Genomic DNA, 26,824 nt, shown 5'->3' on the forward strand with positions numbered 1-26,824 from the left:
ACACTCTGCTAACACACATGACTATCTCTGTGTCTCCAAGATAACTGAGGACAGGAAAGTGGAGATGCTGGCTCTCTGCTCTCTTTGGAGCCCCAAGTGTGACCAGGTTCTCTCAACATAGCAATAGAGACACATATAACATTTAAAAAGCTTGGAGTCGCCTCTGTCAAAGTTAGGCCCTTCTCTGGAAAATGATATCCTTTCCAAAGAAACATCCCCAGAGACGATGAGGACCTACCATCTTTCTAGGCCACCAACCCCACCTCAGCCATGCTTCCTCGATGTCACCAAGGGCCCTTTGATGTCCCCCTAGGGTGTGTCCTAGAGTGAAAAGATGGCCTTGGAGACCATGGAAACTGGGCACAATGCTCTTGACTGGGTCCGGTTTTACAACTTGCCGATGGAGCCCAGCAGACTGGTAAAAGACAGCTATGCGCCACCTCTGATCTTCATGTCTTATGGGCTGAACTCAGTCAGACAGAAAGATCTCTGGGCCGGCCTGTGCTGGTCTCTAAGTGCAGTCATGTCAAGAGCAGGATGTTCAAGAAGTTAACCTGATGGCCAGCACAGGAAGTAGAAAAAGGCCGCTGCAGATTCCAAAAGTGAAGGAGGCTGCTACCTGAGGGACAGAGGGATAAGAGGTACGGCATGTGATGTGGGATGCTAACTGAAGTCAGAAGAGGTGTTTTAATTAGTGGTCACTAATGCAGGAAGGAGTAGAACCCAACACGAGCTGAGCTCAGCTGCCACCTGGCCAGAGCAGGTGGGTGTGTGGAGGACAGGTGGGGCCAGTACACAGGAAAGCACTCGGTGCGGGACGAAGTGCAGCCTTCTGAAGCCCCTGTAATGACTGATCTCACAGACCTCAGGCTCCTACTCTCCTGGAGACCTGTCCTCAGCAGCCTTGCTTTGCTCAGGGCAATCATTGGAGATCCTTGTCCTCAACCTGGAGTCAAGGCTTGTCAGAAAAAGAGTTCAGAGGAGCCTGGCCAGAGTTCAGGAGGGACGAAAGTCTTGAATGTGATGTGCCCTCCTGGCACTCCACCCATAGGAGGGATTCATAGTCAAAGACATGACTGCATTTTCCTGTGGCCAGTATAATATATGTCACTCATTCTGATATCACTCGGTCAATGAAAAATTCTGCCAAGGACCAGTGTCTAATGAACAAAAACTCATAGTTCATTGACCAAAGGGTCAGTCTAGGGTCTGGGTGGGCTAAGGTACCCATAAGCACTCAGAAGACACTAGACTGTGCGGTCCCCAGCTTCCTGATGATGGCGATGCCTTCTCATCAAGCTCCTTACTAAGCAGCTTGGGTTTTAGAATGCTTGGCATACCCCCATGAGAGAATGCATTCTGAGACCATGCAAAACTCTCACTTCTAACCTTAAACCATGCATTCCTGGCTAGGCAGCTCTTCAGGAGACGGAAGACACTCATGAAGTCATTTCCGTGTTTGCTCTTCATCCCAACAAGCTGCAGGAGGCCTGGCCGCAAGTGGGAATCCATAGGTCTTTAGTCAGCTGAGAAACAAGGGAGTCCAGCTACAGGCAGCTGCTACAGGGGCAGGGATGTCTGAAGACTACAGGGCAGCAGGTGGCAGGACACTGGCAAAGGCACAGCCTGGAGCCAGGACTGCTCCACCTGCCTTCACTGATTGGCTATCACCCAGGTCAAAGAGGAGCCTGCCTCAGAGTGTAAGGTGGGGCTTTAGACAACCCAAGTTAAACCTAGATGAGACAGTCACTAAGCCATGGAGTTTTGTCATTTTCTTTGTAGATAGGGAAACATTTTCATCAGTTAAATAGTGATTCTATCAGCAGAATAATCAAGGACAAAGCAGAAAACTGAACAAGTACAACACACTAATCATTACAATCTGTTTGTCTAGTCACTGCCTTTCTGCAACTATATTGGGAAGAACAGATTTTCCTTAAAATATTGTTTTTTCTCTGAAATGTAAAAAAAAAATGCCATATTCCTCTTATCCAGGTACGTTGAGTTTGAATGTGCCACGTCCCTCACAAGACCGTGTATTTGAACACTTGGCTCACCATTGAGAAGGTCCTAGAACCTTTAAGAGGTACAACTTAGCTGGAGGATATATGTCACTGTGGGTGATTTTGAGAACTTATAGCCTCATCCAACTTCCTATTCTTTATTTACTTCCTGTGTTGGGGTAAAGATGGGATTGGCCAGCTTCCTCTTCCTGTTGCCATGCCATGATTCTAGCAGGGAACCGCATGCTAACAGAAACTCTTCCCCACTTAAATTACTCCCAGACATGAGGTTTTTACCACAGGAATAGAAACATCACTAGTACACCAGGATGCTGGTAACTTTTATTGCTGGGTATCAGGCAGTGAGCCCATGAGTACTTTTCTGCCAGTGGAAGGTGTGTTTGTGACCTCTTTACCTCCCTGTGTAGTGCTGTGTCGCTTTGCCAGGCCTCTTGATGACTCTAAGTGCAGGACATGAGACCTGAGGCTTCATGATAAGCATGAAGGAGAGTCACTAAGGACATAGACTGTGACTTTGAACATGCCTTAAGCACTAACATTGTAACTTAGGTGACAAAGGAGACAGGTTCTGGTGCTAAAGAGCTCTGGCCTCTGGGTCAGCATCTAGAGCCTAGGACCAGGGCTCATGGTGAACTCAGTCAGACGGGATGCCCCAGAGTCTCTGCCAAGAGTAGGGAGTAGGATTCCAGAGTGAGATTCTATCATTCTCCTGACTGTCTCGCTAGATGTGTGCACGCTGCAGCCAGTTTAAGCACTGTGGCTTAGTAAAGGACACCAGCCAAGTTTCACGGCCTGGAAAGAAAGAGGCAGCTAATGTTGCCTCCTTTCATTCATGGTTCTACCCTTGTTCCTGGCCTTGCGGAGTCAGGCAGCGCACATCCCTGATGCACATCCCCTACTCATGCTCCATCTTAGCAGAAGCCAGGCACATGTATCGCATGCTTCCCAAGGCTAGAGTGCTGACCATCACAGCACGGGACCACGTTATCACTTGCTTTCAAACAGCAAGCATAAGTCATATGATTTGTTTCTGTTCTGCTCACCAGATTATCTAAATGAAGAAGCTCAAGTGTCATTTATCTGAACTGTAGTTTTCTTAGCACAAGTACAGATAGCACACCTTCCTGGAAGGTGAACTGTAGATAGGTAAAAATGCCTTCCAGATGGTGTGAAGTCTCTCTGAGTTTTCTCTCTCTTTCTTTCTCTCTCTCTCTCTCTCTCTCTCTCTCTCTCTCTCTCTCTCTCTCTCTCTCTGTGATGTGTTATATATATATATATATATATATATATATATATATATATATATATATATATATATATATATATATTCTGATACTTAAAACAGACAAGCTTCAACTCTTTCATGGTATCTACAAATGAGGTCACATCTGTTCTTGATATTCAATGGCCTGTATTGTATTTGCTGCACCCTAACAACCTCTTACAAACTCCATAAAACTGCTCTGTTTCCAACTGAGGTACATAGGTCAGGTGAGTAAACTTGGACTGCGCACAGCAAAAACAAAATGCAAGAGTGAGCAGGCTCCTCCTATTAGTTGCCTTCTCTAAAGAGCAAGAGAGGAAGGCATTTCCTTGTTTTCTTCCTCTCATCTCCTATACACATGAGCCTTACAAAGACTAGCCACCCAGTAGTGTATAAGTTACCAAGGCAAGGAGATGACCGTGAAGATGGCGCCTGCAAGACAGTCTGGCTTATATGATGCCAACCAGCTGCAGGTCATTTACTCATTCAAGTATCTGACCTCTCAGTTCACCATGGATGTCTGCCTGAGCCTGAGACACACAGAGCAGCCTGCCTGAGACAGGGCTCCATAAATCTTCTCCTCTGCTATTGTTGATATGAGCTGGGTGACTTCCAACAGGGGGTCCACTACTTTTACTTATCTCTAGTTCCTACGAATGACATGACATAGCTGGTCCTTCCCAGAACCCCCAGGTATTCTATCGTTGATTTCAGGAATACTTACAAATGATGGTAGGATGTCTCCATGTTGTTGTTTTGCATTGGTTTGGTTTTGCATGTCTGGTGTCCTTAAGTCCAGAAGCCGTCCCACAGGGTGTTCATGTTCAGGGTTTCTCATGTAAGACCACATTGGTAAACATGGGTGAAGGAGGATGTTTGTCTGCGGCCCTCTTCAAAAGCTGTTTTTCTCTTGTGAGAAATAAGTATGCCCAAGCACAGTGTGCTGGACCATAGATATGCTCAGGTTTGCTATGGTGGCCTTTACATATTACAGAGGGCTGGGAGGAGGCCTTCTGTATGTACATAGGTACTGTTCTGCCTCAGGGGAAACACAGCCACCTGGGTAACCACTATCCTGAGGCAGCCGCAGATGACAGGCGATTCGTTCCCCATCAGTGTGCCATGGAGAAAGCATCTAACTCATCCTGTTTAGTCAGAGAAATCAAGTGCCCACACATCCCTGCCGTCACTAGTCTTCATTCAGCTGTGTAGCTAAGGCCTAGAGCTGCTGGTTCAGGTCATAGTACCCCCTACATAAGATGTACAGTCGGGCAGGGGTATGGCACCACAGCAAGAGGCACAATGCCCTCCTGCCCCCCTCCCCCGCCCCCAGGCGAGCAATGCTGCTCCACATCAGCACTGTAAAGTTGACAGGACTGAGTAGAGAGGCAGGTTTGAATACAGCACTGATGGAAGGCAGGCTGAAACATGGGCCAGCAGAAATAGCTGGAGCCAGGCTTGCATGCTAAACTGCTGGAATACTGACCTGAGAGACCAGGGTGGAGCAGAGAGGGTGGAGTAAAGTTTTGGGGTGTGAATGTAACATTTCACACCTAGAAATCCTCCCTGGGGGGGGGGTGTTCCTTCCCTATTTGGTACTCTGAGGGTTTTGTTTGCTTCTGTTTATCTTACTATGTTATGTTTGTAATTTTATATGTTTATTTAATGAACTTTCCTGGCAGTTTTAGACTCATAAAAGTTGAGAAGAAACAGAGGTTTGCCCCATACACCCTAGCAGCCAACAATATCCTTACTTTGAACCTATCAACACTGCTATTATATGATGTAAGTCAGGTGTATAACCATTTGTGTGTGTTTGCATGCATGTGTGTGTGTGTGTGTGTGCATGTGTGTGCACGTGTGTGTGGGTGTGTGTGTGGGTGTGTGTGTGTGTGAACAAAGACAGAACAATGTCTTGGAGACTTAAAACTATTTCTGTTTTTCAGGAAATGTCAGAAATTCTTCAGGTTAAACCATATATAAACCTTTCATAATATTTGTATTATTATTCTCTCTAAGTCTCAGTGTGATTGACTCCAAAGTTTTCACTGACCCTTGTACCCAGCCATTACCTGTCAGTCTAACCTATGGCTCATGCTTCAAATATTTTATAAGAATGTAAAAAACTGATAGAAGTGAGTAAATATATAAAAAGATCTACTTACATATGGTGATCAATAAATGAATCGAGATATGCCTAGATAGATGATAGATGAAAGATGTATGGTAGACCTTAGACGCTTGGATTTTTAGATAAGTAATCAATGAATAGACAAAATATTTCTAGATATACAGATGGGTACAAGTAGATAGGTAATAAATAATAGGTGGGCACATAGAGGACAGACACCTACATGCAACATACATAGATGACACCCAGAAAAGCCGGTTGTGCCACCACCTGCGTCCATTTTCACATGATCATTGCATGTGCAGCTAGAAGCTCTAATCAGAGTTGGGACTTCGGGGAGGACAGCACACACTGTCGGGTGTCAGGCACTATTGGTGCCGTCCCTTGATTCAACAATCTTGATATTATTTAAAGTTGTCTCTGCACTCCCAAGTTTATTGCGGTTCCCAGATGGGGGTTGCTCTCTTCCAAGCATTCTTATACTGGAATCAAAAAAAGACTTAAAATTATAACATTGGGGTAGGGGCTCTTTAGTAGCTGGGTAACGGAAGGCTTTAGGACCCTGTGCTTGATTCTGCAGGAAAGCTGTTTATATAACCATTGGGTGGAACTCCTAGGGTGTTTATTTAAATCCATTTTGGCCCTCATTTCTGTCTGTCCTGTACATCAAAACCTCACACAATGATCAACCATTTCCCAATGCGTCCTCATAAATGTACTTCGTAGTCAACTTTAAATTGTCCCATGCTTGTCGGGTTGTGGTTCACTGCGGGTTGTCCTCTCGTTCAGTAGGGACCATGGCTGCTTTCTGCTTGCAGTTTTAAATGGAATAAATACTATGACGTCACCTTCACGTCCTCTGCCTCTGTTCAGGATTCTGCACCCCAACTCTCTTCATTTTTAAGTACCTGTGCATATTCACCCAGTGGATTTTGATATGAGACCCTGAGGGACATCTTCTTATACGAAACTTAATCTACTTGTGTGAGCTGTGGCTACTAGTAAGGTCATTTTGTATCTATCTGTTTATTGTGTCTTCCACCTGTTGAGTGTTTTCTTGTACCTCACATTTCCTGCTACATCTTAAAGCCCAAGTCATATTCAGAATATTTTTATTTTTATAAACTTTTTTGAGAATTTTATACATGTATATAATGAAATATGATAGCACTCATCCCCCATTTCACCCGCCCAGCTCCTCCCGTATCCTCCCTGATGAATTGCTTTGTAATTTATATTAACGTTTAATAAGAATCCAAGATACATTTTGATTTGTTGAAACATTTAATTATTGAAACATCTATAAATAAACAGTGCTTTTCAAGCATCTTCCCTTATGATGTGGGAGTCTAGAAGAAAAGGATTGCTCGTGACCTTTATTACATGGCCAGAACATTTTTAAAAGATGACTGAATCTTAGCATTTTCTCATCCTTTGTCTTCCCATCAGTATCTATTTATGCAACCCATATTTAACTTGTGACATTTCCAGGAAATCATACATAATCTTCGTTGCTTCCAGGAAGCATCTATATATTTTAAAACAACATTGCTCAGGTTGTCTTTTATGTCAAAAGCTCACTTTTCAAACAAAACCTCCTATCACTGAGTAAAGCAGTATCTCAGAGTGAGAACAAGGCCACATGACTGCATGAAGCATCGGGAAGTCAATTTGCGCTGTTTGTACTGGTCCCATCTAAACTCAGCGCTCTCCTTCTCTGCCCCTAACACATAACATGCCTGGTGTCTTTATCCATCCACTATGCTCTATATTGTTGTCACCCTTACACTGCATCTATCTTGTTCTTCTTCTTGTCTGGTTTTCTTCTGTTGGTGAGCTGAGTTTATCAGCTGTTGGCTTGACTGGAAAGAAAAAAAAAAGAATCTGTACTGTTTGTTTCATTCAAGTCATTTCCACAATCCTTGCCATCATTTTTCATTTTAAGAAAGGGTGAGAGCTGTGCTTTCTTTATGAAGTTATCAATGTGACTTCCACTTGTCAGCCATCTGCTCCGAATTCATTACGTCCATCAGCAACAGCCTTACTCATATCTGAAGCCATGCCCCAAGCCCTACCTGGGTGAAGGATGCTAGTGAGGGGCTGCACTGGAGGGTGCCACTTCCTCTTGGTGCCCATTGTGGCCACATAAATGGTGTGTCTCTGCAGAGAACTCTCTTGGCCATCCGGCGAGCAGGGGACGTTCCCAGACTATGCCTGGCCCTGACTCTGTCACCTGCTCCTGCATATCGTGGGTACATTTGAGCCTCGGTTTCACTGCCTCGTAATTGGGCACAATACTTTTACCTACACCATAGATATGTTGTACAGGTTAAAATTCTACAGATTATTATATCCCTGCATTATACACTTCATTAGCCACTAGCTATCATTGCTATGATAATGAAGATCAATAAAATAGATAGATTTTTAACACTTGAGTTACCAGCACAGATTATTTGCAGGTGTTTGAGAACATTTGAGTGTGTGTGTATGTGTGTGTGCATGCACAAATAACCTATACATTGTTTTTAAATCCTGCATACAATCCTTTGGAATGAATTCTCACTAAGTGTTCCTCTGACTGGCTACTGTCACTGTCCGAGTCACTGAAACCTAGACTAGTGCTGAGCCAGAAACTGTGGTCCTTAAACATGGATTTTCTTTGCCCCAACTTAGTAGAAGGATATCAGGCATACACAGTAATTTCAGATGCTTGTGCATATAAAGTTAACACGATTGACTACATTTTCAATACTGACTGGTGATTACACAAATTACAACACAATCCATTTTTTTAAGGAGACCCACAGCCTGCAGCCCTCCTCATTCCCTAGACTTCTACAAGAGTGACTGAAGGACAGTAGATGGTGTGACATTTGCAGCGTGGATTACTTAAAAACTTGTTAATGTCAAGATTAAAACACTTCATGAGGGGGATACTTCCAAAGAATGATATAGAAACTATAAATTAAGTATTTAGTCAGTGTCTTGGTCACTCTCCTATAGCTGCGAAGAGACAGCAGGACCACAGCAAACTCTTATAAAAGAAGTCATTTATGTGCAGCTGGCTTACAGTTTCAAAGATGTAGTCCATTGTCACCATGGCAGGTAGCATGGCGGCGTGCAGGCCAACATGGTGCTGGAGAAGTAGCTGAGAGTTCGACAGCTGCATCAGCAGGTGCAAGTAGAGAGAGCAGCTGGACCTAGCTTGGGCTTTTGAACCCTCAAAGCCTGCCTCCCATCACCCCACCCCAGTAGCACACTTCCTCCAACAAGGCCATACCTCCTTCTCAAATAGCACTCCTGTCTATTAGATGCTTAGTGTCTGGTGACAAAGCATTCAGATAGATGAGCCTGTAGGGGCAAGTCTCACTCAAAGCACCACGGTTAGCTAGAGATAATACCTAAAACGTTATCTAATTACATCTTCTAATGATATTGGCAAGGGATTCTGCCCTCTGATACCTACTAGTGTTCAGGACCTGACTGATGGTGAAGAATCCAGCCAGAGGGTACCTAAGAGTAAGAGAAAAGGAAGTTATTAATCTGTAGCTGTCCTGAGACAAGAGAAGATGTCTGAAGAGGTGATTTCCAGGGACGGGAGCCCAGAAATTATGTCATTATTGTCCTACCTGTCCTATGGGTTTCTTTCCTTGACTATCAGTCTTTTCACAGTGCCACAGGGAGACCTGCTTCCTGAGGGAAAATGGAATTATCTAAGCTTTCTTTAAAAAATGACACTTCTGACTTTTAAGAACAGATATTCTTAAGGATCTCTGACCACACACTGTCTAGCTGACCAGAATGAACTTCCCCAGAATCTGCCAGCATGCCACGCTCAGCTCCCCACTTGGCAGTTGCTTGAAGGCTTTAAAGATAAGACAAAGGGATCCTGAGAAATGGTAAAAGTCAATACTACTGTCGCTGTGTAGCAGCCACAGTGACTATTGCTGGGTCTACTGCCCCCGCCTCTGCCTTTGCTTCCCCGTGCTCATCTCCACACCCCACCGTCCGGCCCTGACAGACAGCTCTCAGTTTTATAGAAAGCAAGGAAATGCTCAGTTTTTCTTAGCAAGCGAATCTCCCTGAAGGTACCATGGACTATTGCTGTGATGGGGATGTACGTATGACCTTCTGCATCCTTCATCTAGAGGGCTGGTACTGAAGAGACTCAGGGAGAACATGGGCTGACTTCACACAGTACGTCAGAAGGCTGGGCGCTGAGTCTGAGAAAAAGCATGGTCGATCTGTTTCTTTGTTTTCTCTCTGAAAACTTATTGTATTTAAGGCAATTTGTGGTTCCTTGTCACCAGAACACTCACATGGAACTTGAGAAGGACCTTAACTGGAGCCTGCTGGCTTAAGTCCTTGAAGTCTCCCCACTGGGCATGATCCCAAGCCTCAGGGACTGAGCAGCTGTGCTCCAGGCTCCCGCAGCACAGAGTCAATAGATACAGAACACTTGAAACATACTCAGAGGCCTGGAGAAATCCTGTGTGCATATTTACCTAGGTATAAACATCCAAGAAGCAACAGGGTAGAATGTCAAAAAACCCTGTGATGGAGGGGGTGACGCCGTTGTGCTCTCATGTTTGTGGTAAAAGGAAGATGCGCAGCAGGGAAGTACTGCCTCGTCAGAGGAACCCCTGACTCGAATGCTACCAAATCTGCATGTATGGGGAGGGTTATGGCTATAGGTGATGTGGTACAAACCCCTCTGCTTCTCAAGGGAACAGCACACACTCAGCTAAACAAAGTGAAGCCATTAAATGGTGTGAATCCCCACAGCTGGGAAGAGGAGCTTTTCTGGGGAGTGGGATGGTGGCTGTGGTTTAGAAGAAGGTGGCCAGGAGCCAGCTCCAGTGCAGAGTCTTGCAAGAGTGGTGGGGTGGGGGGGCTTGCAAGGTGAGCTGCGGGTCATCAACATAAGGCCTATGTACCCACTGATTTTAAAAACTGCCAAATTTACAAGATACCCAGATGGCCCCAAAATTATTTTCTCTCGCGATCCATAACTGTCTGTCATTTGCTGATTCTCCAACCCCTTTTGACCAATAGGGATCCACCCACCCACAAGCTCAGAGCACCTGGGTTTCAGTTTGAGCTTCTGAGAGGAGGATGAACTCCTCCTACTTATCTCAATGCAAAATCACTTCAGATTATTTGTATTTTCTCTGTATTTTACTTTTTCCTCAGCCACACTTAATTTGCAGCGGTCCCACATAACAACAGGTCTTTACTGAGTCATCCCCAAGATACATTTTCTTAGTAACAAGCCTCTTTTTTTTCATGCCCATGTTTCACGAAGCTACGCCAGACCTAATTACATTACACAGTTCCAGTGACAAGATCAGCTGGCCTAAGCAGGTTTTAAAGGCTGACGCAGTGGTGTGGGTGGAACCCAAAAGACACCAGTGGCAGCAAACGGCTGCGGACATCCAAAGGCAAACTTGGCATCTCCAAGGTGTTACTTCAGTGGTGGGCAAGGACAGAGAGTTCCCTCAGGAGGTCAAGAAGAGTCCCAAGGGGTGGCTGTCTCTGCTCGGTGTGAGCGTACATCAGCCTCCAGTGAATCCAAAGTGAGCTCATGGGCAGGGTGGAGACCACCCAGGCCATACGGCTGATGGCTCAGGAAGAATGCAGCAGGCACATGGGACTTCCAGGACGGAAGAGAGGGACGAGAGAGGGTACAGTGGGAGCCTGCCAGGGCCTGGGTGCTTTGGTGGCAGGGGAGGGTAAATACAGTCTGGGTAACCGGGGCCAGGCCGCAGCTGGGAGTATCCTGAGTGCCTCAGCCTGCCTTGTCCAAGAACAGAGTGAAAAGAAAATCCATACCTTTGCCCTCTGTGAGCATAAGAATTCCCTACTTCCTAAGGTGAATGAATCATCTGGGAAGCTTGGAGGGATAAACTGTTGGAGATGGTTTCCCCTAATTTCCCAGGTAGCTTGCAGCCTGCCACCAAGGCACATGGGTGGCAATGTTCCTGGAAGAGACCCTAAGCAAAGGACCTTGCAGACCCAAGTACCCAAGGGGTAGCTTTCTCCTCTGTGGGAAGCCAAAAGGAGCTTTTGAAATTTGGCCATGGAGAGCTCTAGTTATTTCCAACAGAAAAAAAAAAAAAAAAGGGCAAGTGTGGGCCTCAGTGCCGAGTGGGGACAGAACCTGCCCCGGTCTCATCTCACTCAGTCACTAGCCACCTCACGTCTTAGACTGTACTTTCTCAGAGACAACACTGGTAAACAGGAGTCACTTTTGTTGCCCTACCAGGCTCAAATCCACACCTTTCTCTTGCTGTGCCTGGTGGACCCTGCATGAAGGGTACATTCCCCAGGGGTCACGAGTCCACCTTCATTCAGGAACTATTCAGTCCTTCTAAGCGGCGTCCTGAGAAGTCTACTGCCACAGCCCAGTGTCCAGCAGGGAGAAAGCTTTCAGCTGGACAGCTTCTGTGGAAACTGGGACAAGCTGAGACCCTTCAGAACACAGAGGTCACCTTGCTGTCTGTGTGCCTCCCAGAATTCTCTAGTCCTCGTCTTTACTTGTGTAAATGAAGCTCTGTGGTCCTGACTGATTGCTTGTATGATAATGGCAATGATAGGACAGTAAGAGAAGAAAATCTGGTCAGAATAACATTTTGGCTTCTGATAAGTAAACCTTTACACGCCTTTGGTTCCTTGCAGTTTATAAAATTAATGCCACTTTGACTCCTTTGGGGTAAGCTTTGGTTGTCTGGCTCTGCCCGTTTCAGCAGAGAAATCCCGTATCTAGACATGAAAACAACTCTGGTCTGCCTCACTATTAATCTGTCCTTCTGCTCTACAAAGGAAAAAGAAGTGGGCCAAGTTTTTGAGGCTAAGTGGAAATCCTCAAGGTGCTGGAGAGGGCCTGGCTTCCAGGACTTGCCCCTTTCCAGCAGTTGTCAGAGAAAGACTTTCTGATCTGACATAGAATACAGAGCTAGATACTGCACAAACTCCTAGACAGATGCATCACAGGAGGCAAAAGAAGGTCCTGACCTCCTTCTGGTCAGTGTGTGTTTGTCTTCTCTGTAAACCACCATTAATGAGTAGGGAGGAGACAGTGCACTGCCTGGGCTGTACCCCAATTTCTGTACCTCCCATGCTGGCTGCATGTTAGAAGGACGTGGAGAGTCTAGGTGCATTGTTCGAGAGATCAGTCCTTGAAGACTGTGACAGTCTACCAAGCCTATGACTGCCAGGCTCCACATCTCACCTCTGACTACAACACAGGCTCCTGCAGAGCTGGGACTTGCTTTGAAGCTGGCATCCAGAGACTGTGGGAGAATGCTCTTTGGCAGAGACTGATCCTAAGTTTCCATCTCCTGATAAGAAAGATCTGCAGGGCCTCAGCCACATGTCGCCTCCTCTTCCTCCTCCTCTCTTCTGTCCCCTGACCCAAGGCTGTGTATAGCTTACTTATGCTCTGAATTATTTTCTTATTTTCCCCCTATGGAAAGGGCAGCTTCTTCAAAGTCCCTATGTGAACTGTTATATTTAAAACATCTCCTTTCGAAAGGGGAAGGATCTCACGTGACTTCCATATGTGACGATGGGACTCCTGTGGCTCGGAGCTTTACTAGCACTCATTCTCTCCAGAAGCATCTGGCAGCACGTGGCTGCTACATGCTGAGTGTGCACGTGCCCTGGTTGGGAGGGAGGCATCACAGAGCTCTTCAGGGCTCACTTACAGATGTGTAGAAGACGGTTTAGTCATAAGGAACCTGAGTGTGCTGACAATGCTACTGTCTGTGAAAGGCAGGCTAAAGACACATCTGCAGGTATGGAAAAGACTCTCCTGGTGGTAGATGCTAAGGCCAGAGCCTCCAGGCTGTTATGGCTCTCTGTGTTCCCATCTGTCAGATGAGGCTTAGGTATGTGCACCTGACTCTCCTCACAGCTTCCTACAGGGGTATTGTGACTGGATTCCCCACGCTTATTGCACCCAAAAGCACCCACTGAGGGTTAATCTGGAAAACATAGGACAGACAGCGTGCCAGACCTTGAAGCTCTAACAAAGCTGATAGAGACCAGGCAGAAGCCGCATGGGAGAGATGAACACAGGAGGTATTTACCTGGGAAACATCTAGTAGCTGGTGTGTCAGTTGCTGCTGTTACTGTAACAATGACAATGAATGAACTAAAAAGGAGGAATGGTTAGTTTTAGCTCACGGTTCTGGAAGTTTCCATAGCTGGTTATTGTGTTGCACGGGTTTGTAGGGAAACATGGCATCATAATAGGAAGGCAAAGGTGAGAAAGCAGTTACCTCACAGTAGCCTAGAAGCAGAAGAGAGACCAGACCAGATGGAGTCCCAGCATCTCTTTAAAGGACATTCCTCAGTGACCTAATTTCCTGTCACTGTCCCCCCAACACCTCTTAGTATTTCCTGCATATCATAATAGCACCAAGGGCTGGTACCAAATCTCCAACACCCCAAACTTTAAGGAACATTCCAGATCCAAACCTTAGTAGCTGTTGGCCAGTACAGACAATGTGAAATGAATGATCCTAGGAAACATAACTTACAGTCTGAAATAAAACAGCATCTCTCTCCACTGCTCACAGTGGAGGTGAGGTCCACAGGTGTAGCCCTTTGAGAGAGCCCTCCTGGTGGAAGCCACATACACCAATACACTGTATCCTACCTGGGGGCCCTGACTGGCTATTTCCACTGGTAAACACAGGTGGGTTAGACAAAGCAGGGGCTGCTGTGGTCCCTGGTCAGCTTCTGTTCAGGAACCCTCGCTCAGGCAGCAGAGAATCAGAGAGTACTGCAACTCTTCCCTACGCTGCAGTGAAGGCGCTTCTCCTGAGATCTCCCCATGAAGCAAAACAGACTCTTGGCACTTGCAGACACAGTCTGCACGATCTCTGTTCAATAGGCTTTGCTCAGTGACCTGCAGTTCAGGGAGAAGGGCAGAGAAGGGATCAACGCAGTGGGAACGGCTTAAGACGGAGAAGACGGGAGGAGGTGTGGGAAGCCTGTGAGGAGCCAAGATGTCTCTCACAGTCCCAGCGTGGACACCGATTACCATTTATAAGGCTGCACGGCTGAGAGCAAACGTAAGAAACGGGAAAACAGAAGAGCAGCATGAAAGCGCACATAGGTGGCCAAAGTGCAGCCAAGAGGACTGAAACGCAGAGCTGTCACAGTCACACAACGGCAGCAGACAACAGTCCCTCGCCAGAGGGATGTGCCATTTACTTGTTTAGCATGTAATAAAAAGCACTCCTCTTGCTGATACCCTGAGGTAAAGTGTTCCCACAGTTGACGTGGGACCAGTTCCTGGAGCCCTTCTGTATTTGCTCTTTATGTGTCTCAAAATTTACATTACAGGCCTTTTACAATTTGCTTTAAAGTGTAATGGGATCTTCTCGGGAATAAAACAGCATAAGGTTTTTCCAGATGAAACTGAGTCTGCACAGCCTGATGCAGCTGAGTTTGAAGGCACCGTGGACCTCCGTGTAGCCATCAGCAGCTCAGGGGAGATGCTGTCCTTTCTTTTCCAGCTTCCTCTCCTTTCAGACTTACTGCCTTAGCCTTAGGACTGGCAAAGGAGTTCAAAACTAGACCAAGGAGATGGCTTAATGGGCAAAAGAACCCACTGCAATGTGTGTCCTCATGGTCCCCATGTCCTGACTGAGCATCATGGCCGCAAAGCCCTCTACACACCTTGCAGGGCACCACTGGGCTGCCCTAGGACTCACCTCCCATTTCCAGCCAGCACACCTATCAACAACTATGCTTCTAAAACTAGAGAGAGAATCCACAGTGTAGCTTTGGAAGAAAACACTGAAGAAACTGAAATGACGCTGAAGTGTGTCACTCCTCACATTATCACAAGGATATGACACGGCCGGAGTGACTGCAGGAGAAATTGAATCAAGTCTGAATTATCCAGCTGCTGAGGAATAAGAAAGAGAGAGATACAGACACATGTGAAATACCACGGTGCATTAGATATCACAGTGGTATTGTGGTCGTGTTTTTTTTTTTTAACACAAAGAATTTGAATCTTTCAGGACTGAATGTAGAAATAACTGTCTGAAATTTACACACAAAGGTCATCTTGAAATAGCTGTATCTGAAGTTCGAATCCGAATGTTACACAAGTTAAGGGCAGGTGTTAACTGAGGGCTGTTGAAGCTGAGTGTGTGTAAGCACAAAGGTCTTGTATTTGGTATAGGATTGACATTTTCTATTTTTACGTAAAAAAAAAAAAAATTAAAGGCTGATCAGAGGTCTGTTCTAAGGTGGGTTATTTGCAAGTACAGAGAAACCAGATCTGCCTTAAAGGTTGAGAGACATACCCAGTACCAGTAATATGGGCAGAAATGGCCTCTCTATGAAAACTGTGGCTGGAAAACACTACATTTATGTAAGGTGTCACTGGAAAACCATGGGCCTCTGTCACCACACATATGCATCTATTGTCTTTGAACCAGGACACTATCCTTCCCCTCACTATGGGCTTCTGTGTCCCCTACCAGCTGGTCTGTGGGAAACTGGAGTACGTGTAGCCGGACATGCGGTGGGGGCACTCAGAGCAGGCCTGTGCAGTGCACGCGGAGGGCACACTACCGTGATGAGCGCATCTCAGCCAGACTGTGTCCACAGCCTTCGCCCCCCGGCCACCAAGCCTGCAACTCTCAAAGCTGCCCACCAGCTTGGAGCACTGGGCCCTGGGCAGAGGTAACCAGGTGTCGGGCTGAGATGGGGTGGCGGCTGGACTCCACACTGTGGAGTGCCCACTCTGAGTCCTGGGGCATCCAGCCAAGTCTGACCATTTTCCTACCTTTGCTGAGAGTTTCTGCTCACTTGCAGTGCTCACGGACCTGTGGGAAGGGATGGAGGAAGAGAACGGTGGCCTGCAAGAGCACCGACCCCTCTGCCAGAGCCCGGCTGCTGCACGACACTGCCTGCACTTCAGAACCCAAGCCCAGGACCCATGAAGTCTGCCTGCTCAAGAGATGCTACAAGCACAAGAAGCTACAGTGGCTGGTATCTGCCTGGTCCCAGGTATGCTCACCAGATTCCCTCAGAACGGGGTCAACCTCTCTTCCCCCAAGCTGCCTTGCTTCTGCCTCCTCTACCATCATTACATCTTCTCATAGCATCCAAGTTCAGTTTCCCCCACCTTGAGCCAGTCTCTTCTCTGATTCCCAGATCGCCTGCCTCACTGGCATTCATGATGACCTCCCTCAATGTCCAATCCGTCTTCACAATGGCGCCAGTAACTGAGGACGATCAGTAGCCCTTACCAAGCCCTGTGCAGCTCAGGAAGATGTGCTAACTCAGAAAGCACCGAACCCATTTCTCCACATGGTCTCGATGGGCAGCCAGCTTATGTTTGTAGAAACGCCTTAGTTTGCTCGAGTGTAGCCAACCACAGCATGAGTGGGAATGAAGAACAAGTCCTCCTTCATGCTGACTGGAAATATTCAGACACCTCACAGGGAGACTATCCATAGAAGCCTGAGCTTCGAGTGTAAAAATTTCCTTACCAGCTTTGGCCTAAGTGAGCCCAAAGGGGCCTCAGAAATCTTCCACACCAGCCAAGGATGTACTGTCTATGTACAGTATTAAAAAAAAAAAAGTATTGTTCTGAGTCCAGGACAGTCAGGGCTATTACACAGAGAAACCCTCTCTTGAACCCAACCCCCCCCCCAAAAAAAGAAAGAAAAAATAAAACAAAACACTGTTCCCCAGGCCCAAAGGGAAAGAAAGCCACTAGCTGTTTGTTCCTGCTCACACTTCCCAGGGAAGGGCCTAAGGTGTGACATTTCCCCACACACCTCTGCCCATGTAGGAGCTGGGCAGAAGGACCACTCAGTCTTGCCATGTATCCCACAGGGAGCAAAGGCTATTCCCCCCTCCTAGCACAGCCTGCTTGCTTCCTTTCCGTGAACCACACAGGTTTCTAAAGAAGGTTCCTGAACCCTGGAATACTCTAGGGACCCAGACTACAGCTGCAGAGGAGGCATGGGGGTGATAGGGAGCTGTGATTCACTATGTATCCTTGTTCATAAGAGTTCTCTAATTTATCAGTGACAGGACAGCACTACCATTTCTTAGTGTAAGTGTCCTCAGGATCACCCCTCATGCTGTTTCTGTCAGCACTGTCCCTATTAATTGCCCATAATGCTATGCTTCTGGGCTCCGTTGTTTATAGTTTGTTTTGAGGTAGGGTCTTAACTTTGCCCTCCTCCTGCTTTCAGCCTCACAAGCGCCATGAGTCCCTGTGCCATAGCGCCCAACCTCAGATACTCTTAATGTTGGATATTACGATGCCTTTTCAAACGCCAAGGCCCAAGCTGTGAACTGTCCATATTCGTATAAGTGTTAAAACTCAAAGGGAGACACTTTGGGTACTGATTCCACTCAAACGTCCATCTTCTCCCCCTCCCTGCCTCACTTCTTCACAGTGCTCTGCAACGTGCGAGAGAGGGACTCAGCAGAGAGTTCTCAGATGTGCTGAGAAGTACATCTCTGGAAAATACCGAGAGCTGGCCTCCAAGAAGTGCTTGCATCTGCCGAAGCCTGCCCTAGAACTGGAACGTGCCTGTGGCCTGTTTCCCTGTCCCAAGCACCCTCCGTACGCTGTTGCAAGTCCCCCGAGAGGCAGCTGGTTTGCCTCACCCTGGTCTCAGGTGAGATGCTGATGCACATGGCTGGCTCATACGGGAGAGGCAGCTCCCTGTTGGGTGTGTCCTCTGAAGTCCATGGAGCCTCTCAGGCCTTGCTCTCCTGCGTGTGGGTGGCCCCTTGAGGGTGGGTGTGGCATGCTGTGGATGGGCTCCACATGTTGCTGAACCTTACTAGGCCCCCTGTATGTCATTGCAAATGTTTGTGCTGACAACCATAAGGAAATGTAATACTGTTGGTAAAACCTGGGCAGAGGTCCCCAGAGATGGGTGTGAATGGAAAAAGTATGAGTTCCATAAAAATCAGCAGTGCTTAGTTTACAGCCAGCCGAGTGGCTGTGAGAAGGACATGGGGATTTCGGGTGGTGCCTGAGCCCTTGGAATAGCAGGCTGGGCTAAGGGTCTGCAGGGTCCCTCCAGAGCAGTGGTGCACAATCTGTGGGTCACAATCCCTTTGGGAGTTGGATGACCGGTACACAGAAGACACCTAAAACCATTGGAAAACACAAATATTTACATTACAATTCATAGCAGTAGCAAAATGACAGTTATGAAAATAATTTTATAGTTGGGGGTCACCACAACATGAAGAACTGTATTAAAGCGTCACCAGCATTAGGAAGGTTGAGAACCACTACACTAGGGGTTTTGTGTACACACACATATCCGCCACCTCCTTACCCATTACGTCACCCCTGCTGTGATGTCTTTGGCTTGCCTTCCTTCCTTGTCTTGTTTCTGCTTGACTTCTGGGCAGTTTCATCCTGTGGGCTTCTGTTTCTCAGGCCCTGAGTTCTGAATGGCCATCATTCATCTATGTCCTGCCTCCTGAGCTCTCACTGCCTAGTCTTGGTGCTTCCAGGTTGGGTGAACTTAGAGCCAAGAGCTATTGAAGCTTGAGTGTGACTTTTGTCGCTCCAACCACCTCTCAGGTCCCCATCTGCTCAGGATGATTCTTTTATGCCACTCTGCTCAAACAGCCAGAGAGAGGCACACAGCTCAAGTCCCACCTCCATGATCCGCTCCCGCTAGCTAGGCCTCACCTCCTAAAACTTCCACAACATCCACAAACAGCCTCACCTGCTGAAGACCAAATGTTGAGACACCTGACCCTGTGCAGGGTATTTCACATTTAATCCTCCCCAGTGGCTACAGGGAACTCCTCATTCTGGCAACCACATTTCTTGTTCCAAGGCTAGAAACTATTTTCACGTAAGGATTTAAGAGCCAGGCAAAGTCACCACTCACTACAAGCATAGAAGTGTCAGTCTTCATAGTTTGTGCTGGATAGGAAATAACTGTTTGGAGGAATAGGTGCCAGGTCAAAGTACTAGACAGGGCTTATGGTCATGTGACCCACGTGACTAGTGGAGTTGGTCAACCGAGGTGCTCCAGCCCAGCAGTGAGGAACTCTCCAGGCCAGGTCTCTTTTCTTGGAGTGTGTAAAGGTTTATCAATGCTTTCTTAAGATCCAAACCTAAAACTCAGTGTAGCTCTTCAATAGCTTTGGTGGCCCTGAAATGCCCAATCTGTCTAATGAGTCATTTGTATCCACTGGCTACAGTTTATGTCCACTGTGATTCATTTGTTGATGCAATACCGTACCCTTTAAGGAGCAAGAAATAACTCATGGTGTATGTTTGCCATAAGCATTTGCAGCCTTGACCCTGCCCATAAACTGTGGAACTTTTTCAGGTTGTAGTAATAGATGGTCCATGACTGGCTGGCCTTCCACTACAGGTGGGTTATTCTTGTCCCAGTTAAAGGACATTGTGGCGATTTGCTATCTGGGGTCAGACTCGAATGGTTTTTGTTTATTCTCTTGTTTCATGGTGCACCATGGTATACGTTTAACCTAAATCATTTTAGTCATGTGTACTAACGACATGGTTCCCATGCTGTGGAGGCTGGGAATTGCTTAAGTGCGATCACCTGTTAAACTCTCCTCACCTCACATATCAGAGATGAGGGTGTCAAAGCTTTGTAGAGCAGGGCCGATTCATCAGGGTAGTACAGATTATTTGGGAAGGCCATTGACTACGAGGGGCCAGCATCTGTGTCACAGATGACACTGTTGGCTTCCAAGGTGACAACTATGACTGAAATGCTGTGACAACTACACAGAGAGAAAGGATGTGGAGCATAACAGAGTACCGACAGACCTGCAATGATTCGGGCTGGATGCTGCCCTGTACACACAACGCAATCACTCACCAGCTCTCATCTCCCAATGCCTTAAGTAGGGCATGGGGAAAAAAAACTAGCTTAGAGCCACTGATGGACAATCTGCAATTTACATCTCCTAAAGGCACGGTAGTTCATGTTTGAAATTTGCAAAACTTCACAGGCCTACCCATAATTACATTAGAAGTTATTGTGGGTAAGGGGTCTATGAAATCTAATTCTATACAGCAAGGGGCTGGAGTCTCCTTGACCCTTGGGAAAGCTCTACATTTGGAGTCCTCTAAATTCAGGGGAGGACTTAATGGTGCCTCTCAATAGAAGCTCTAGAGAAGGTGGATAACAGGATGGGAACCTTGGTTCCCAGGAGCTGGCATGTGCTTCTGTATCTATTGCTCTCTGTGTTTGAAGGCCGGGCTGGGCCCTGCACGAAGCCCATGGTCTCCATAGCCCTATGAGTTCAATGGAACCCAGAAGCAACTACCATACTCCAGAAAGACCAATGTTACAAAGAGGTGGCTTTGCTCCCATCACATTTGAAAGTGCCCATAGCAGGCACTGTTAGTTGAAATGTGCCTGTTCCGGTTCAGCACTGAAAAGGGAGAGTGATCTTTTTTGCCATTCATCCAGCATGGAGCACCTCTGTATGTGAGCTGCTGGTCTCTTCAATGTGCAGATAGCTTCTGACCCAGAAGCATTCTGAAGTCTGAGAGGCAGGAATGGAGAGGGTTAGCTGTTCTGGGTAGGAGTGGAGGCAACAACATCCACAGTCTCCCAGAGAGCATGGACTTGGTGTGGTGGTCTTCTTCTTGAGGAAGGAAATGTGCTCAGCCTGGAGAAGATCACTCCAGCCTAGAAGTGCAAGAGGGCCGACCCCACCTGATGGACCCTGGACAAGGTGGTGGCTCCTTGTCACATCTGACCTTCAGAACTGGGCAAAGTCTTTACAGGAGTTCTTGGGCAGTGGTCTGTTGTCTGAGTTCTTCATGCAATTCTAATCTGGGTGCTACAAATCCAGCCCGAGACTACAACCCAGGAGGTTTAGGCAGGTGTCTGTGGCAGGTGTCTACGGCAGGTGTCTACAGCAGGTGGCTGCACAGAGAGTCAACTGAGCAAGCAGAGGTCAAGATGACCAAGCAACAGGCTAAGTCCTGGGAAACTGCAGGAAGATAGCAAAGCTTTGAGGCTCCAGACTCTCAATTGAACATTCTTTCTCCCGAAGTTGCTGCCATTGACTTGCCCACAGAAAACATCACTCTGAGCCTCGTGGCTCCTGCTCCCTCCCTGACTTTTTCTGGCCCCTGATGTGATAAAAAAAAATTCTAAATGCACAACTAAGTTTGAAGCCACCATGTTTGAATAATTGATTTAAATTTTTCCATATTTTCCCCTTCTTAAAGGAAGAAAATACACATTTTAACTTCATTTTTCTTTTCATCTCTTTGTATATTACAATCTTTATCAATTCAGAACATTTCCAAAGTTTTGAGCAGAGTTATCTTTTTTCATTTTGCCTATTATTGGGAAGTTGAGAGGCTGTTTCTTACATGAACATATTTTCAGTTTTTCATGAATTCTTCTCTCTCAAACTCTCTAAACCAGGGCTTCTGAATCACCAGGGATGGTGCCAAGCCTGAAACAGGGAGGGGTGGAGAGACTGGGAGGTGAAGGTGCCAGAGTTGGCACTGCTGAGGGCCCAACCTCTCCCTGTTACTGTCACTGCCAGACTGAGGACCACACTCTGACCAGTGGCTTTGTCAAGTACTCAAGGCCAAGTGCTGAGTCACTTGTGTTCATCACTGAGCATTGAGTTTCTAGAACATTGCCTGGTACCGGCAATGATGAATGATTCACATGTTAATTAAAGGAATCAATCAATGGCCAAACACATCAAACCAAACATGGATGATTTTGAAACTGCAAAGTACATCCAATCTGTGGCCCCCAGCCAGCAGAGGACAGCTGGGAATGCAGCCCAACTCAGAATCATAAACTTGTGTAAAGCATTAGGAGATTTTTATAGGCTTTATTTTGGTAGCTCAGTTGCACAGTTTTCAAGGGTGAGCCTTGTAGAAGATGCTATGGAAATGTGTTATAAAGTTTGGCACATCTGACTGTCACCCTGAGTCCTCTGCTCTACTTGAAGGTTCAGCTTGAAGGAGGAGAGGCAGGTGAATAGAAATGGCTTGATTGCAGGCTTGGTCCTGTTTGGCCACGCCCCAAGAGCCCTCAGTGGCCGATGGGGGGGGGTGGTTGAAGGGGGTGCCTGACATGCACAGAGCAAAGAACAAAGAAAGGGCTGAATTGAGCTTTTGCAGCAAGTCAGAAATATGACACACAGTGGGAAACATCTGCTGACCCACCTGACCCTGGTGGCAATTCAGAAATAAGACATGCATCTGCCTACAGTGTTATTTGTTCTGGTTGCCACGGTTACGAGTTGAAACTGAACTGTGAGTGACTTTCACTAACACTGATCTTTAAGTAAAGGAGTACAACTCTAGGAAATGTTGCAGCTGTGGGCTTCAGGGCCATGCTTTACCCAAAGAGGGAAAAATGGAGAAAAAAAAAAAAAGCATTTCTTTCAGCTGAGATTCCCAGCCCTCTGTGTGCCCAACTTCCCTCCTTGCTGGAGAAGGGAAGGCAATTTGTTTGATGTGACACTAGTCCCTGGTCCCAGTGAATCTGAGATCATCCTGAATGCTCTGATAGTGGCAGGAAGTGGGGACAAGTCCAGCATCTGGTTGGCAGCCTGCTATGGGCAAGGGAGAGCTGGCTGCTGCTGCCTGATGCTCTGGTCCCTCCATGTGTTGCCTCGCAAGTGTGGATGAAGAACATGAGTCACGCACTTCCCGAGTTCTCACAGAAGGATTCCCGCAAGTTGTAGCAACTGTCCAGCTCGTCTGCCGCACACCAGAACATCCCAACTGAGGACTGACCTCATCTTCTTCCAGGGGTCCCTTTAATTGCTCACATTCCTAACATACTTGAGCTGCCAGCCTTGCTTAAAGACAGCTTATATAATTCAGTCTAGACTTGCACTGTTTTCTTTCTTGGGTGGATCGATCTCCATGGGTCCTCTAGAGCTCCTCCGTGGGTCTAGCTGTTTGCCCTGACATTTTTGCCCACAGCTGGTGTCAGGTGGTTCCTATGCAGTTGTTGTGGCATGTGCTCCTGGACAGCTAGTGAGCAGTGATCTGCTTAGCTCACCCTCCGTTCTCCCTGTGCTACCTCTCTCTACAGTGCTGAGGTCTGATGCCCTAACTGAAAAGCTTCCTGGCTAGCCTGCTGGCCCTGCCAATAGGAGTCTTGAGCCTTCTGCCCTGAAGGGTCTGGATTTAACACCCATGTGGCTCCCCAGGCTGCTTGGTGAAGGTGCCATGTTGTCGCTAAAGACCTGTGTTCCTTCAGACCACAAGAAAGCAGCCTGATATCCTCCTGCATGCACTAGTTTCCTACGACCATCAGACCCCCAGTGACTCATCCAAGAACATTCTAGAAACAGGCTCATATCTGCAGTTAATCATGAATATGGCTACCCTAAGAGTAGAAGTAGAAGGCAAGCAAAAGGACAATGTATAGGGCTTTGTCACATGGGCATGATAAGGCCTGATTCAAGACAAAGCCCCACACAGGTGAGAAAAGTCCCTGGCATTGGTCTCAGGATCAATTTACAATCTCATGCCCTCAAACACCTTAAACAGAAACCAACATAATGTGGGGAAAGCTTCCTTGATGTTTCTATGTAAGAGCCGCCTGTGATAACTTCCCTAGATATAGGATCTGACTCTATTTCCCCTTTAACACTGTCTATGATTCGAGGAACTCCTAGACCAAGACACAGATGCCTGTTTTTATTCAGTACAGCAATGCCTGTAGCACGTATGTTGTTGCCCTAACATGGCAATCTCAGAATCCCATAGTTTAGGCTGCAGCATCACATCCCCACCTGAGAGCACCCTGACTCAAGAAGGGTGGATGCCAGTAGGTGACCTGTGCCGAGATCCTGGCAGCCTGTGACTGTTGTGCTTTGCCATTGCAGTGCACAGCCAGCTGTGGGGGAGGTGTGCAGAGGAGGACTGTGCAGTGCCTGCTGAGGGGACAGCCAGCCCCGGATTGCTTCCTGCATGAGAAACCGGAGACCTCCTCGGCCTGCAACACTCATTTCTGCCCAATTGCAGAGAAGAGAGGTGGGTGCCAGAGCCCCTCAACTGGGCCTGCGCATCTCAGATGGTGATGTCAAACTTTGGGAGAGGTTCCTTAGAAGACCTTGGGAGACAGGGGTGCTGGCTGGAACACCCTAGAGTTGGGGCCTTGTGTCTATAATAGCCTTTCCTTCTTTATACCACATTGTCTGGGAGTGGTCTAAAGCCAGTGACTGGGCTCACCCTAAGAACTAGGCTGTTAGCATTCAGTCAGTGTCCATGTTTTATACCTCCAGAGTGGACAAGGAGTTAGATCAGTGTGTTTAGCACAAGAAGACCAGTTTTGTAGAAAGGGTTTTATGAAAACAACTGTCCTGCGGATCCCTTTTACACCTCAGTCTCTTTGCTGTGACCAAATACCCAATAGGAAACACCTTCAGAAGTTGGGGTGTTTTTTTTTCTTCCTTTGGCTTATAGTTACCAGGGAATATGGCCCTGGTGGCAGGGATAGGCATGGTAGTTGGTGGCAGGAGTGAGATGTAGCCGGTCACATTGTATTCATACCCAGAAAGCAGAGAAAGGAAAGAAAGTGAGGGTCAGGCTCTAAAACCTCAAGACCCTCCCTTATGGCACACTTTTTATAGTGAAACTCATCCTCCTAAAGGTTCCATAACCTTCCAGAACGCCACCACCAACTGGGAACCAACAATACAAACAAAACTGTCTATAGGAGATGCTTCACATCAAGCCATAACTGTTCTAGAAGGAAGCTCTTCTTTGGCAATAATGAATTCACATTGCTTTGTGCAACAGAGGTAGCTGGTCAGGTACAGTCCTGCTCAGAGGAGTCCCAGGCTAACGTGCAGTGTGCTTGTTTCCAGACACTTTCTGCAAAGATCTCTTCCACTGGTGCTACCTGGTCCCTCAGCACGGCATGTGTGGTCACAGGTTCTACAGCAAGCAGTGTTGCAACACCTGCTCCAAGACCAACCTGTGAGCTGGGACCAGTCCTGGCAGCAAGAAGATGATGCCCATGTGGCAGAGAGAGGCTAGCCCAGATGCAGTGCAGTGTGCACTGGGGTGCATCCAAGGAAGATGCCAAGGAAGAAGGACTGCTGGTCCTCTGACCTAGAGTGCGTCCATGTGTTTCTGAGTATGGAAACATATACATGAACCCACAAAGACATGTTCTGTTCCCCAGGTGGGTGGGGGAAGCAGGATCCTGCTGGCTGGCCCTCTGCATGTAAATGGGAGAGCCAGTGCTGTAGTGCACAGGGAGCAGCTTTCCCCCATGTTTTCATTCGGCCAGATCCAATTTTAAAGACAGGGAGAGCTAAGTTAGCAAATGCTGGTTATATTTCTAAATCAGGAAGAACGTTCAGCGCGATCCACCCCCTGCCCCGCCCAACACATCAGCCTCCCTGCTACCTCAGAGGCCCCTTTGCCTTCATGAAAGGTTGTGGACACTGAGGGGCAGGTGTGTTGTAACTCCCGCCTGCTCCAGTGGCTCCTGGAATAGGTCCCTGCAGAGGGCCTCTGACTTAGGACTTTTACATACTTGGGAATGGAAAATCCCTGCTAAGGTGCTTCCTGTACTTCCAGCCTTTGGACTGGAGGAGCAGCTAGGACACTCTGTTTTCTTCCTCAGTTATTTACAGTGAGTTCCTATCTCAACCCGTGCCTCAGTGTTGCTCTGTTTTAAATGAGGGATCAGAAGTACAGGCCACACAAAAATTCAAGTGCCCCTGGGAAGTCAAGGTCCCCAGGAATAGATGTCAGTCGAGTGGCTGAGGTGCTGTTAAGTGTTGAGCCTTAGGCTGTGGTTTTTGTGCTAAGTGGTTTTAAAAACACACTTCATGAGTTTGATTACTTCTGAGCTGAGATCAATGCCAGCGACCTTCAAATGAAAGGCCCATGGTAAGACTCCAACCTACTCCGATACCCTCTCTTTCATTATTGGTGCTTATGTCTGGTCTCCCCACCTAGGGCCTTCCCAGTGGGCACCTGGATATTTATAATTGCTGAAGTGTTATAATAAATTTTATATTGTATGATGTGCTTTGGAACCGCATCGTGGTTTTTCATCAAGTTCACTACTGAGGTGAAGGGCTGGCAGGAGATAGCAGGAAAGCAGATTCTAAGAGGGTTTTAGAGTGTCAAGGAAAAGCTGCGACTGAACTAATAGAAAGTTCTCCACCTGTGTTGTGGAGAAGGAGAGGGCAGACCTGCAGGAGAGATGGGCAGGGGCAGGTGATGGAGGTTGTGCGCTGTGTGGGAGCGTTTATGCAGCCTACTGGTTCTTTTGGGGGCTCTCCTGGGAGGTTTAGAGAGAAGAGAGGTCACTCAAGGGACTGGTCACTGATTACAGAGCTCGGGCACCTTGAGTTCTGAAGTGGAAACCTGCAGTTGCCATT

The 26,824-nt window shown here is 47.2% G+C and overlaps 1 protein-coding gene across 4 annotated transcripts in view; it reads left to right on the forward strand.

Annotated features, from left to right (window-relative positions):
• The window catches only part of ADAMTS16 (ADAM metallopeptidase with thrombospondin type 1 motif 16), a 111,801-nt gene extending 85,325 nt beyond the window's left edge, over positions 1–26,476 (forward strand). For all 4 annotated transcript variants that reach the window (XM_084783689.1, XM_084783690.1, XM_084783691.1 and 1 more), the window contains exons 19-23: positions 15,931–16,132; positions 16,265–16,459; positions 17,866–18,090; positions 24,308–24,455; positions 25,292–26,476. In XM_084783689.1, the coding sequence (XP_084639815.1) occupies positions 15,931–16,132; positions 16,265–16,459; positions 17,866–18,090; positions 24,308–24,455; positions 25,292–25,407 (886 nt within the window). In that variant the 3' untranslated portion in view covers positions 25,408–26,476. The remainder of the gene's footprint in view (positions 1–15,930; positions 16,133–16,264; positions 16,460–17,865; positions 18,091–24,307; positions 24,456–25,291) is intronic.
• Positions 26,477–26,824: the final 348 nt, after the last annotated feature.

This window comes from Acomys minous (genome assembly GCF_964271855.1).
Source record: "Acomys minous genome assembly, chromosome: 5".
Classification (NCBI taxonomy): domain Eukaryota; kingdom Metazoa; phylum Chordata; class Mammalia; order Rodentia; family Muridae; genus Acomys; species Acomys minous.